Source organism: Mobula birostris, chromosome 2 (genome assembly GCF_030028105.1).
Source record: "Mobula birostris isolate sMobBir1 chromosome 2, sMobBir1.hap1, whole genome shotgun sequence".
NCBI classification, from domain to species: domain Eukaryota; kingdom Metazoa; phylum Chordata; class Chondrichthyes; order Myliobatiformes; family Myliobatidae; genus Mobula; species Mobula birostris.
In genome coordinates, this window is record NC_092371.1 from 207,885,683 (window position 1) to 207,900,580 (window position 14,898).

Genomic DNA, 14,898 nt, shown 5'->3' on the forward strand with positions numbered 1-14,898 from the left:
AGTGAGGTAATGTTCATGGGTTCAATGTCCATTTAGAAATCAGATGGTAATGGGGGAAAAGCTGTTCTTGAGTCACTAATGGTGTGTCTTCAGGCTTCTGTACCTCCTTCCTAATGGTAACAATGAGAAGAGGGCACGTACTGGGTGATGAGGGTCCTTAATAATGAAAACTTGTTATTGAAGGGTTAAATTTTCTCACAGCTAATTCATCATGAGTTTCCAACTGACATTCAAAAACTGTCATTGTCCTTGAAGACCACCTTGACAGATGAATCCAATGCATCCACCTCAGAAGCCGGAGTCTGAAATGGGCTTTGAGCATGATTTGCTGAGTGAAAGCTATTTAAGTGGGATCTGATGATTCAAGGATTTGATTGTTACATAGAAATAGGGTGTGACTTTATTATGAAGAATAGACCCTACAGAGGTTATGTTAGGAAACCTATTTTCTAACAAATTCTGGTGAAATCGGTCATGATTTAATTTAATTCTAAGAGCATTTCTTCATGGGAAGTGTACCTTCAAATCAGAGATGATGCATCTGCCAGAAAATTTTATAAATTTTTAAAAATTTTATTTTAAATACAAATGCAATAAACTGCAATCTCTTAGCCCTGGGCTTGTAGCACAATAGAGGACAGTTAGTGTGATGGAGGCCAACGTTCAAAGTAAGTTCATTATCAAAGTACGTATATGTCATCATATACAACCCTGAGATTTACCATTTTGTGGGCATTAACAGTAAATGCAAGAAACACAATAGAATCAATAAAAAACCATGTCCAACAGGACGGACAAGCAACCAATGTGCAAAAGATAACAAACTGCAAATGCAGGAAAAAAGATATACTAATAATAAATAAATAAATAAATAAATATGCAATACATATCAATTAACATGAGATGAAGACTCCTTGAAAGTGAGTCCACAGATTGTTGGAACAGCTCAGTGTTGGGGTGAGTGAAGTTGAGTGAAGTTATCTCTTCTGGTTCAAGAGGCTGATGGTTGAAGAATAATAACTTTCTGAACCTAGTGGTGTGGGTCCTGAGGCTCCTGTACCACATTCCTGATGGCAGCAGGAAGAAGAAACCATGGCCTGGATGATGGATTCCTTGATAATGGATGCTGCTTTCCTGCAAACAGTGCTCCGTGTAGATGTACTCAATGGTGGAGAGGGCTTTACCCGTGATGGACTAGGCTGTATCCACCATTTTTGGAGGCTTTTCTGTTCAAGAATATTGGTGTTTCCATACTAGAACATGATACAAGTAGTCAATTTCCTTTCTGCCACACATGTATAGAAGTTTGTCAAGTTTTAAATGACATGCCAAATTTTTGCAAATTTCTCAGAAAGTAGAGGCGCTGCCGTGCTTTCTTCATAATGACACTTAAGTGCTGGGTGCAGGACAGCAACAATAACACCAAGGAATTTAAAGTTGCTGAACCTTTCCACCTCTGATCCCCTGATGAGGACTGGCTCATGTGCCTCCAGTTTCCCCTTCCTGAAGTCAATAATCAGCTCGTTGACCTTGCTGGCATTGATTGAGAGATTGATATTGTGGCATCGCTTAGCCAGATTTTCATTCTCCTTCCTATATGCTGATTTGTCACAACCTTTGCTTCAACCAACAATACTGGTGTCATCAGCAAATTTAAATGTGGTATTAGAGCTGTGCCTAGCTACACAGTCATAAGTGTAGCCTAGGTAGAGCAGGGGCTAAGCACACAGCCTTGTGGTGCACCTGTCCTGGTGGTGATTGTGGAGGAGATGTTGTTGCCAATCCGAACTGACTGGGTCTGCAAGTGAGAAAATTGAGGATCCACTTACACAAGGAGGTATTGAGGCCAAGGACTTAAAGCTTATTGATTAGTTTTGTGGGATGATAGTACTGAATGCCGAGCTATGGTCAATGGAGAACATCTTCTGTATGCACCTTTGCTGTCCAAATGTTCCAGGGTTGAGTGAAAAGCCAAAGAAATGGCATCTGCTGTTGACCTGTGGTGATGATAGGTAAATTGGAGCAGATCCAAGTCGCTTCTCAGGCAGGAGTGGATATATTTCATCACCAACCTCTCAAGGTAATTCATCACCACAGATCTAACTGCTACTGGACAATAGTCATTGAGGCAGGTTACCACATTCTTCATAGGCACCAGTATAATTGAAGCCGGCTTGAAACAAGTGGAAGAACATATTACGCAGATAAACAAATCACGTATGAGCCACATATTGTATTTTGTTTATATTTAATTGGTGTGTTGTCTGTTACATGTAGTGGCGTGTGGCCAAGTGGTTAAGGTGTTGGGCTAGCGATCTGAAGGTTGTGAGTTCGAGCCCCAGCCGAGGCAGCGTGTTGTGTCCTTGAGCAAGGCACTTAACCTCACACTGCTCCCATCCACTCAGCTGAAAATGGGTACCGACAAAATGCCGGGGGTTAACCTCACGATAGAGCGGCGTCCTATCCGGGGGGGGGGGGGCAGTCTTGTACTCTCAGTCACTTCACACCACGGAAACCAGCATAAGCACATATAAGGCTCGGGACAGACTTTAACTTTAACTTAGCTGTTACATGTAAATAGGAATCTTCAAACAGAGTATGAAGGAAATGCAGGGAACAATTCCTTGATGCAAAATTAAAAGTATTATAATATCCTGGAAACAATGAAAATACATTAATATTAGTAAAACCAAATAATTTTCCTTTTTAATGCCATGGGTTAAATATAGATCTTGGTGTCCTCACTTTATACTCTAATTATAAGCAATGTTTATTGCTTGTCCGAATAATATCCATCAAAATAATTTCTCTCTCTTTTGCAGGTAATTCATTCCAAAAACCTCCTGCGAAGTGGGACATTGGTAGGCGTGTTCAAACTTGATATAGGAACCATCTACTCTCAACCAGGTAATCACACAGAATTACATGGAATCTACAACACACAAGCAAGCCTCCTGCCCCCATTGGATAATGGTACTATTTGTACACGACTCCAAACAAAATTTTCTAAACCTTTTCCCAATATTCCTTTATTCTGCATGCTTTCATTGAGTTCTGTCATTTTATTTGCAAACCCCATCCCTCCCTATCATGGAATTATCCTTCAAAGGGACTTTCTATGTCTTGACTATAAAGTTAATATTTACTGAGAAACTCTGTCGACTGCAGAAAATGGTGAGAGTTGGATTCATAGCAACATGGCAACTTGTTTGTTTCCAAACTAATAGCACTAGCTTTAGGCCATTGAACTGCTATGACAATCTCTTTTTTATATAAATAAAAGTCACATTGCAAATAAGACCATAAGACATAGGAGCAGAATTAGGTTATTTGGCCCATCGAGTCTGCTCCACCATTCAATCATGGCTGATCCTTTTTTCTCCTTCCTCAGCCCCACCTCCCAGCCTTCTCCCTATAACCTTTGATACTATGTCCAATCAAGAACCTATCAAGCTCTGCCTTAAATACACCCAACAACCCGGCCTCCACAGCTGCCTGTGGTAATAAATTCCACAAATTGACCAACCTCTGGTTAAAGAAATTTCTCCGCGTCTCTGTTTTAAATGAACACCCCTCTCTCCTGAAGCTGTCCCTTCTTGTTCTAGACTGCCCCACCATGGGAAATATCCTTTCCACATCTACCATGTCTCAGCCTTTCAACATTCAGAAGTTTCATTCATTTCCCTTCATTCTTCTAAGTTCCAGCAAATACAGACCCAGAACTATCAAATGTTCCTTGTATGATAACCCTTTCATTCCCAGAATCATCCTTGTGAACCTCCACTGAACCCTCACCAAAGCCAACACATCTTTTCTTAGATGAGAAGCCCAAAACCATTCACAACACTCAAGGTGAGACCTCACCAGTGCCTTATAAAGTCTCAGCATCACATCCCTGGTCTAGTATTCTAGACCTCCTGAAATGAATGTAAATATTGCATTTGTCTTCCTCATCACCGACCTTACCTGCAAGTTAACCTTCAGGTTGTTCTGCACAAGGACTCCTAAGTCCCTCTGCATCTCAGATTTTTAGATTTTCTCCTCATTTAAAAAATAGTCTGCACATTTATTTCTTTTACAAAAGTGCACGATCGTGCACTTTACAACATTTTATTTCATTTGCCACTTTCTTGTCCATTCTCCTAATCTGTCTAAGTCCTTCTGCATACTACCTGTTTCCTCAACACTACCTTCCCCTTCACCAATCTTCTATATCATCTGCAAACTTGGCAACAAAGCCAACAATTCCATGATCTAAATCATTGATATACAGCATAAAAAGGAGCGGTCCCAACACCAACCCCTGAAGAACACCACTAGTCACTGGCAGCCAACCAGAAAAGGATCTTTTTATTCCCACTCGCTGCCACCTACCAATCAGCCAATGCTCTAAACATATTAGTAACTTTCCTGTAATACCATGGGTTCTTAACTTGGTCAGCAGCCTCGTGTGTGGCACCTTGTCAAAGGCCTTCTGAAAGTCCAAATATGCATCATCCACTACATCTTCATCATCTATCCTACTTGTAATCTCCTCAAAGAATTCCAATAGGTTGATCAGGTAGATTTTTCCTTAAAGAAACCATGCTGACTTTATCCTATCTTGTCCTGTGTCACCAAGTACTTCATAACCTCATCCTTAGCAATTGACTCCAACATCGTCCCAACCACTGAGGTCATGCTAACTGGTCTATAATTTACTTTCTTCTACCTCTCTCCTTTCTTAAGGAATGGAGTGACATTTGCAATTTTCTAGACCTCTGGCACCAACCATGCTCGAGTCCAATGATTTCTGAAAGATTACTAATGCCTCCACAATCTCTACTGCTACCTCTTCCAGAACCCTATGGTGCAGTTCATCTGGCCCAGGTGACTTATGTACCCTTGGGTCATACAGCTTTTTGAGCACCTTCTCTCTTGTAATAGTAACCACACTTACCTCTCTTCTCTCACGCCCTTCAACATCTGGCACACTGCTAGTGTCTTCCACAGAAAAGACTGATGCAAAATACTCACTTAGTTCATCTGCCATCTCCTTGTCCCCTGTTATTTTTTTCTCCAGCCTCATTTTCTAGTGGTCCAATATCTACTCTCAGCTCTCTTTTATTTTTTACAGACTAGGAAAAGCTTTGACTATCCACTTTGATATTGTTTGCTAGCTTGCTTTCATATGTCATCTCTTCCCACCTAATGACTCTTTTAATTGTTCTTTGTAGGTTTTTAAAGCTTTCCAATCCTTTATCTTCTCACTAACTTTTGCTTTGTTGTATGCCCTCTCTTTTGCTGAATTCTCTTGTCAGCCCTGGTTGTACTATTTTGTCATTTGAGTATTTCTTCATTTTTGGAATACATCTATCCTGCACCTTCCTCATTTTCCCCAGAAACTCACACCATTTTTGCTCTGCTGTCATCCCTGCCAGCATCTCCTTCCAATTTACTTTGGTCAACTCCTCTCTCAAACCACCATAATTTCCTTTCTGACACTGAAATACTGCTAATTCAGACTTTACTTTCTCCCTATCAAATTCCAAATTGAACTCAATCATATTGTGATCACTGCCTCCTAATGGTTCTATTACCTTAAGCTACCTAATCACCTCCGGTTCATGACATAACACCTAAACCAGTATAGCAGATCCTCTGACAAAGGGTCTCGGCCTGAAACGTCGACTGCACATCTTCCCAGAGATGCTGCCTGGCCTGCTGCGTTCACCAGCAACTTTTATGTGTGTAGCTGATCCTCTAGTAGTCCTGATGACAAACTGCTCTTAAAAGCCATTTCATAGGCACTCAATGTACTCACTCTCTTGAGATCCATTACCAACCTGATTTTCCCAGTCGACGTCCATTTTGAAGTCTCCCATGACTACCATAACATTGCCCTTTTGATACGCCTTTTCTGTTTTCCATTGTAATCTATGATCCACATCTAGCTACTGTTTGGAGGCCTGTATATATAACTGCCATCAAGTCCTTCTACCCTTGCAGTTTCTTAACTCAACCCACAAGGATTCAACATCTTCTGATCCTATGTCAAATCCTTCTAATGATTTGATGCCATTCTTTACCAACAGAGCCACACCACCCCTTCTGCCTACCTTCCTATCCCTCCAATACAATGTGGACATTCAGCTCCCAGTTAGAAACATGTAACCTTGGATATTCAGCTCCCAATACAAAGTGTAACCTTAAAATACTAATTATATTTATTCACCCTAATCAGCATTCAAGATGTTCAAGATTTGAATCACCATCTTTGCAAACTTACCGTGAACTTTTCTTGTTTAAACAGAACATCAGTTCTACCATAAGTGGGCGATACTCTGCGACCCTGGTGACATCACTGCTGGGTTGAAAGGTTACGTAAAGTGTGACATTGCTGTGGTTGGAAAAGGAGATAATATTAAGACACCACATAAATCCAATGAGACTGATGAAGATGACATAGAAGGGTAATAAATTAAACTTTTACCAAAGAATTTGAAAGATTTTTAGTGTTTCTATTAAGATGACTTGAAATTAATTAAAAATTAATGTTTCTCTTTTTTCTCAAATAAAAAATGAAATGATTGGGCTGCATGTGCAAATTATGGTTCAATTTAAAAAAGTGATTTCTATCAATGTGGAGAATGTCTAACTTTATTTGTCATTATGGAAATACTCAGCAGGCCAATCAGCAAGCAATCCATATGATTTTCTCTGCAGCACTTGGCCTCATCAAGAAAGAATGGAATTCTAATCTGATCACTTTATTTCTGTTTGAATTTTGAAAAGAATTTGCATGCTAGAATGCTATCTGATCTGCACAATTTATATAGAGGTGATATTATTGAGAATATAATCATGGGGAATTTTTTTCTGACAATCTATTGCACAAGAAAATATAAAATAATTCCATTATTATCTTATTGCCATTTTAAATATCAGATTAAAGTCAACTTTTGTGATCAGGAGCCTTTTTAAGTGCTTGAATAAGCATTACATTTTAATATTGTGCAACTTTCAAAAATTTTGTTGAGTATGCTCACTTTTGATTTGTTTTGACACATGATTTACCAACAGTCAATGGCATTGAAATGTTTCATGGTGCATTTTGTAAGTGACCTTAATGTCATGAAATGGATTGTGATTTCCGCAGTATTATGTTTGCCAGTACATTGCCCTTAATAATCCTCACAAGTTACAATCTGCTGTTAGTCTGGACCATTCTGACAACATAATCATCATTTGTCACGCTGCAACAATGGACTTAAAAGTGAAACAATCAAAGTAAAATATTCAAGATGTAATGATGAAGCCATAATACAATATTTATGGTCATTATTAGCCCTGAATAGTTTGTGACTTTGTCATTCATTTTTGGTTTATCAATAGGAACTTGCTGCTTCCCGAAGGAGTGCCCCCAGAGAGGCAATGGGCTCGGTATTATGTCAAGATCTACAAAGCAGAGGGACTGCCAAAGATGAACACCAGCATAATGGCTAATATGAAAAAGGCACTAATTGGAGAAAACAAAGACTTAGTTGATCCTTTTGTTCTAGTGTCATTTGCAGGACAAAAGGTACAAAGATAAAGTAGTATCTTCACTTAGTAGTCATTTTGTTTACAGTAAAATCTATATATGTTACAATAATATTTACATTTTTAATTCTTTGTCTTACTTTCCATTACAACAAGTCGTTGGCCTAACATAGCCTTTAAATCTAAAAGCAAATTACTGCAGATGATGTTTTACTGTAAAACAAAAAAAAACATTGGAGACACTTCACAGGTCAGGCAGCATCTATAGAGAATGAAACAGCATTGTTAGTTCAGATTTCTTCAGAAAAATTCTTGCAAAAATTATTGACCTAGTAGTTTGGCCTACAAATTTGACTGCACCATTTTGGTGCTGTCAAACTAGCATTCCATATTTCCCTATTGCAACTTTAAGAAGCTCAAAAGATCACAATATTTGACTGAACACTTTAAAAAGCAATGGTCACAGTTCTTCATATAATACCACCTTGGTTCAGAAATAGCAGGCGTTAACCGAAAATCTCTAAGCTGAATTTCTCACAGTTGCTGGCATTGTGTTGCAACTGCTTGAGTCAGCCCTTTTAGGTGTCAATGCACAGCATCAGCAGCACTCTTGCAGCAACTGGAGAATGCTGTTTTCTTTATGGACCTCACCACACATTCCTAAGAGTAGGAAGCATGCACCGGACCACTTCATTCATGGAATCCTTCTAGGCAAGATAGTCCTGGCAGGGAATTCCAGGGAGATTTCTATGAATTTTGATGACACAACCGTTGTCAAAATCGCAGTTAAAATCAGCAAGACAAGTAAATTGATTATGGACTTCAAGAAGGAGAAATCAAAGGAACATACACCAGTCCTTGTTGAGGGATCGGCAGTGGAAAGGATGAGCAGTTTTAGGTTTCTGGGTGTCAATATCTCTGAAGATCTATTTTCGGCCCAACATATTGATGCAATTACAAAGAAGGTATGTCAGTTGCTATATTTCATTAGGAGTTTGAGGAGCTTTGGTATGTCACCAAAAACTCTCACAAATTTCTACTGATATTCTGTGGAGAGCATTCTAACTGATTGCGTCGCCATTTTTAATGGAGGAGCCACTAAACAGGTTTGGAAAAAAACTGCAGAGTGTTGCAAGCTAAACCAACTCCATCATCGGCATGAGCCTTCCCAGCATTTGGGATATCTTCAAAAGGCAATGCCTCAGAAATGTGATATTAAGGACCCCCTGACCTGGAAGGTCTTCTTAATACTACCATCAGAGAGGGGGTACAGGAGTTTGAAAACATGCACTCAGTGTTTAAGGAACAACTTTTTTCCCTTCCACATCAGATTCCTGAAGGAGCAGTGAAACAACCCATGAACACTACCTCACTATTTTTCCTCTCTTCTGGTACTACCTGTTTAATTTATTTTTCATATATATTTCTTATTGTAATTTATCATATTTTTATGAATTGCACTGTACTGCCACAAAACAAACAAATCCACGGCAGATGTCAGTGATATTGATTCTAAGTCTAAAACATGATTTTCAAATGTCAACTAGTGTATAATTAATACAGCAATTGATCAATATACGACTGATCAATGTCTAGTTAATGATCCAATTGATCAATATACGACTGATTAATGTCTAGTTCACTTCTGGGAAATAAGTGCTTGGGAATGTTTTAGGCGAGTTTAGTAACTTCTGCAATTGTAATGTACTGTACATACATTATTTTTTAAAATCTTCTCATTTTCTATTAGTTTATGTTTTAATTGCCGATCTACTAAAACTCAATATCCCAAGGTAACCCAAAATCAGGTCCAAAATCTGATAGTCAAAAAAATAAAAGCAAAAGAGGGCAGCATTCAAGAGCAGTTTGTAGAGTCGCCGTTCACAGAAACAGAGACACAGGTTCAATCCTGATGTGTTTGTGTGTAATTTGTACATTCTACCTAACTGTGGGTTTTCCCTGGTTGTTCCAGTATATTCCCACATCCCAAAGATGTTTTATTTTACTTTATTCAGAGAGCTACAGCCCGATGAGCTGCACTGCTCAGCAAAACCATCTATTCAAGCCTAGCCTAATGACAGGGCAATTTACAATGACCAATTAACCTAGTAACCAGCACTTCTTTGGAACGTGGGAGAAACTAGAGTGCCCAGATGAAACTTGTGTGTTCATGAGGAGGATAGACAAACTCCTTACAGACAGCCCCAAACGCTGATGCTTCGAGTTGTCATGGTAACCACTGCACTACCATCAATTAACCTGCCATCCTGTGTTCAGAATGGTAAATTAATTGGCTACTGTGTGTAGGGAATTGCTAAAATCAATAGGAAATGTTGTTTTTTGTTAAATTATTGAGGTACATAGCAGAATAGGTCCTTCAGGCTGTGCCATGCACCATTTCCCCGACTTAAATCCTAGCTCAATGACAGGACAACTTACAATGATCAATTAACCTACCAACTGGTATGTCTTTGGACTGTGGGAGGAAACTGTAGCACTTGGAGGAAACCCATGCGGCCACGGGGAGAACGTAGAAACTCCTCACAGGTGGTGGCTGGAATTGAACCCGGGTCATGAGAAGTAGATGGAATCTGGTTAATGTCCTCTCTAATGTAGCAGTGATTAGCAGACCGATATCAACAGGAGAGGGCAGGAATTATCCGAGTGAAGGTGAGTCTGGCTTCTTGGCAGAGCTGCACAGGCATGTGTGAGAACTAATAAGGGCACCTGTGGGTGGGGACTACCTTGTGGAACTCGACTTATGTGGATGTTGATCCTCTGCTTGTAAATAAGAGGGTGGAACCATATGAGGTCAAGTCTGATGAGCCCTTGCTTGCCTCTAGCAACAATTCTCCAAATATTTCCCTGGTGCTTGAGAGTTGTGCATGGCTTCACTCATGTTATTTCCATCAAAAGTCAAAACACAAGCACTTGTAAACCATTAAAATTCAAAATTAGGGAACACAACAGCATCCAGTACTTCGAGCTTCCTCTACCACTCATCAGAATCATGGCTGATCTTCTACCTCAGAAACGTTTTCTTGCATGTTCCAATTCCTTGAATCCCTTAATATTCAAAAGCCTATCAAATGGTCATTCAAAGTTAATTTTGACCATGGTGTACTTTTGAAATTGCAACAGAAGATAAGTTTTCTGTGTGAACTGAGTGCAGAGTAAACCCTGGCCTTTAAGTAACATTGTTCCATGTAACTGGCCCTCTAAGTAACACACATCAAAGTTGCTGGTGAATGCAGCAGGCCAGGCAGCATCTCTAGGAAGAGGTGCAGTCGACGTTTCAGGCCGAGACCCTTCGTCAGGACTAACTGAAGGAAGAGTTAGTAAGAGATTTGAAACATTGTTTAAATAACATTGTTTCTGAGCTTTCTGTGTAAGGTAAACTGCAACTGTCTTTTCTCAGACCAATGTGGATGAAAATTTTGCTGCTGCTGAATTTTGGGTTTGATAAAAGAGAAAGAAATCAAAGTTCTAGGATACATTGACAATGGGTATACAGTGTTAGTGGATTGTGCTGAAACAGACAGAAACATCTTGTGTTAATTTATTCAATTTTACAACACCTTCTCTTCGGTGACACAGATCAATTTCTAATCTGTTGACTTCTCGTTGCCTCAGTAAAGATTCAAATTGTATTTATGATCAAAGTATGTATGCAGTATGTAACCCTTAGATCCCCACAGACAGCCATGAAAACAGAGAAAACCATGGAACCCATTCAGAGGAAAACATCAACCTCCCCCCCCCCACCCCATGCGCAAAAAAAACATGCAGGCAGCAACAAAACAAAATGAGTGGAAAAACACAGAATATAGAACACATCAAAAATTGAAAGTTCAAAGCAGTCCAGACACATACAGTTCAGCTCAGTGTTTGTTTTCTGCAGGCTGTTCTGATTCAAAATCACCCAAAATAGCAACAAAAAAAGGAGCGACCAGACTGACAACTATTTAATACTCATATATATATTTGCTGTAATTGATTTGCCTATTTATTTTTTTACACAAGACTAAAATAATGATCAATTTTCCTGGTTGACCCTTCTGACCCTGATCGGTCTTTTATTTTCTTGCTAGGGAAAGACCACTGTCCAAAAAAACACCTATGAACCAACATGGAATGAACAAATCATATTTACTGAAATGTTTCCACCCCTCTGTACACGAATTAAGATCCAAATCCGTGACTCAGACAAAGTGAATGAGGTTGCGATAGGGAGCCATTTTGTTGACCTGAGGAAGATTGCAAATGATGGAGATAAAGGTAAGGAAGTGCTACTTATCGGCCAAATTCTCTTCATTGTCTACAACAACATCTGAAGATAAGTACAAGGATCCTGACAGTTCCTTCCATTAGATACTTAATGTATAATTCTACAGTCTGAGCTGATACAATTTCGTCCTTTAAGTCAAGAAACTGTCATGGTTTGTTTTTATAGGATTTCTGCCCACTTTTGGGCCTTCCTGGGTGAATATGTATGGCTCCACTCGTAACTACACATTAATGGATGAACATCAAGATTTAAATGAAGGTCTTGGTGAGGGTGTTTCATTCAGAGCTCGATTACTTCTCAGTATTGGCATGGAAATCTTGGACACAACCTCAACAGAAATAATGAGCTCCACTGAAGTTCAAGTTGAGTCAATACAACAGTTATCAGATGTAAGTATTATTATTGTCTGTGAAACAGTCGTGCCATCCTGCCTTTGTTCACAAAGAAGACAGATTTACAAATATTACACTGTAAACTTAAATATCCTGTCTGCAATGGAAATGATCTTCCCTTATTAGTGGAGATACATTCCCATATGAAATGAACAGATTGATATCTACAATATTAAATATCATTTGCAAAATCAGCTTCTATAAGTCGGCAGGTTAAGGCTGGAAAACAAGTATGGGTTGTTGTGACTTATTCTTTTGGTTGCTGCAAATTACATCAATAAAGGCGTCCTTAATGGTTTTCAGAGGATTTTTCATCATCATTGTTCAGAAATAGAGAGTCCAGATTCTCCTGCCCATCACTTCAATAATGGACTACTGTGACTAGAGTTATGCAGCCTTAAAAGTGAAATCATGTTGCCTATATCTTATTGGTTAGTGCAATGTTTAGTATTTGGACCATTTTATTTAGGGCTGAATTGTGTTTGCTGCGGAGAATCCTTACACAGTCCCCCACATATCTGCACCTACCCAGACCTGATATGATGGTCCTATGCTACCGGTCCACTAAAACCTCTAACTCAGTATCAAGGCTCAAACAATGATTCGATCATGGACAGTACTGAATTTACAGGAAATCAACCCTGTTTAAGCAAAGAATACAGAAGGAGGCGGCAGATGAAAAGTTCTAAGTAACAATTATACTAGGCAATGTTCTGATCTAACAGCAAGGAGTCTAACCACCTACATTTGACTTTCAATGGCATTACCTTTGCGGTGACTCTGATTTCAACATTTTGCGGGCCGTAATTAACCACAAGCATAACTGGACCGGCCACATGAAGACTATGGTTACAAGAGCAATATTCTGCAGAGGGTGACTCACTTCCCGACACCCAAAAACCTTTCCTCAATCTGCAAGCCATGTCAAGACCATGACCAGATACTTTCCATTTTCCTGGATGACTGCAACTCTTAAGAAGCTCAACAAAGCTGCCTGCGTGACTAATACCCTGTCCTTAAACGTTGATTCCTTCCACTGCTAATGGACAGTGGTTGAAGTGTGTCAGTCAGTCAGTCAGTGGGCGCCGTCCCGAATCCGGGGTTGGCAGCTATGCATCTCCATCTTCTTCGATCTTGCGTAGTATTTACTAAATGCACCACACTTACTCCCATTTGTTACTCCAAACAGTATCTCCTAAACCTGCTACTTCTGCCATCAAGAAGGAACATCGCCATCTTCAGATTTCCCACTATGTCGTGTACCATCCAGTCTTTGAAGTATGTCACCATTCTTCATTTCCACTGTGTCTAATTCCTGGAATTCCTTCCACAACCATGTTGTCAGAGCACCTTCATCTGAAACGCTGCAGCAGTTCAAGAAGTCAGCTGACCACTACCTTCCCAAGGACAGTTAAGATGAGCAATATATCCTGGCCTTGGCAATAATGCTCAAATCATAAGGCATAAGTAAATGAAAGTGGAGTTAAAGTGGCCTTAAATAAACTCTTATTTATGTTACTGAAAACAGCCATTAAATTGCTAAATCCAGTTTAAATGTGAACCTGTGCTATGGCAAGGCAGCTGTAAATATCATACCCCTCCTTCCCAAACCCACCCCAAACAATTCCCTCAGCACCCCCTCCCCGGGTAGTAGATGTAGATCCTTTGGGGTTCAGGGGCTTTAGTGATCTTCCTTGAATGAAATTACTCCTCAGCATTGTACATTTTACGAATTAAGCAGCTGAAGATTATTTAAAAATAAATTAAGAATAATATTAAACCATTACTTTACCAAGTGAGAAAAATGCTATATTCATATATTTTAATTTTTAATTACAGAACTCTACAGGAAAAATTGAGGAGTTTTTCCTCTTTGGTGCCTTCTTAGAAGCAACAATGCTCGACAGGAGAATTGGAGATAAACCAGTCAATTTTGAGGTTACAATAGGTAAGTGAGTAATCTCAGCATCTTGGTTAAGTAAATAACAAGAACTATTTACTACGTTGGTGCTCTTTGGAGAACAAAGATTGTGAAATTGTCCGTCCAACCCATCATTAACACGAGTAAATAAGATGTTGTACCATTTCACATTGTACCACCAGGTATGAAAGGGAGAGCATCTTTTCCCTCCATGGTACTCAGATAGATCATAATAAGTGGCACGTCAGCCACAAATTTTGAAGAGGATAAATAATACGAGTAGAATCACGGGTGCAACAAATGGTGTGAGTGAACAAGAACTCAAAATTTCACACTACCAATAAATTAAACAAGATCTGCTGATACATAATCACCACATTAATATAAAAATAAATCAACTTGTCCAATTGTCAGAAAATTCACAATGCAGACACTTTTGTTTAATGATTTGAAAAGAATAAGAGAGAAAAAAACAATCAGAAGGAGGTCTAACAACATCTCCTGAAATAAAACACTTTTGAACCTTCACCTTTGAAAACTGAAACATTTCCAATACCTGCAAAAGATTGCAATATTCCAAAATACACTCAGTAGCCACTTTATTAGGTGCAATGCAAATATATAATCAGTCAGCCCTGTGGCAGCGAATAAGTTAGTAAAAAACATGCAGACATAATCAAGAGGTCTGGTTGTTGTCCAGACCAAACATTAGAATGGGGAAGAAATGTGATCTAAGTGAATTTGACCACAGAATGATTGTTGATGCCAGAGTGATT

General features: G+C 39.2%; 1 protein-coding gene across 1 annotated transcript in view; it reads left to right on the top strand.

Moving 5' to 3' along the window:
* otofa (otoferlin a) overlaps nt 1-14,898 on the top strand; it is a 374,531-nt gene that overhangs the window by 257,718 nt on the left and 101,915 nt on the right. Inside the window, exons 12-17 of the mRNA XM_072278846.1 lie at nt 2,823-2,907; nt 6,293-6,452; nt 7,375-7,561; nt 11,613-11,799; nt 11,975-12,198; nt 14,041-14,149. Coding sequence (XP_072134947.1) covers nt 2,823-2,907; nt 6,293-6,452; nt 7,375-7,561; nt 11,613-11,799; nt 11,975-12,198; nt 14,041-14,149 — 952 coding nt within the window. The remainder of the gene's footprint in view (nt 1-2,822; nt 2,908-6,292; nt 6,453-7,374; nt 7,562-11,612; nt 11,800-11,974; nt 12,199-14,040; nt 14,150-14,898) is intronic.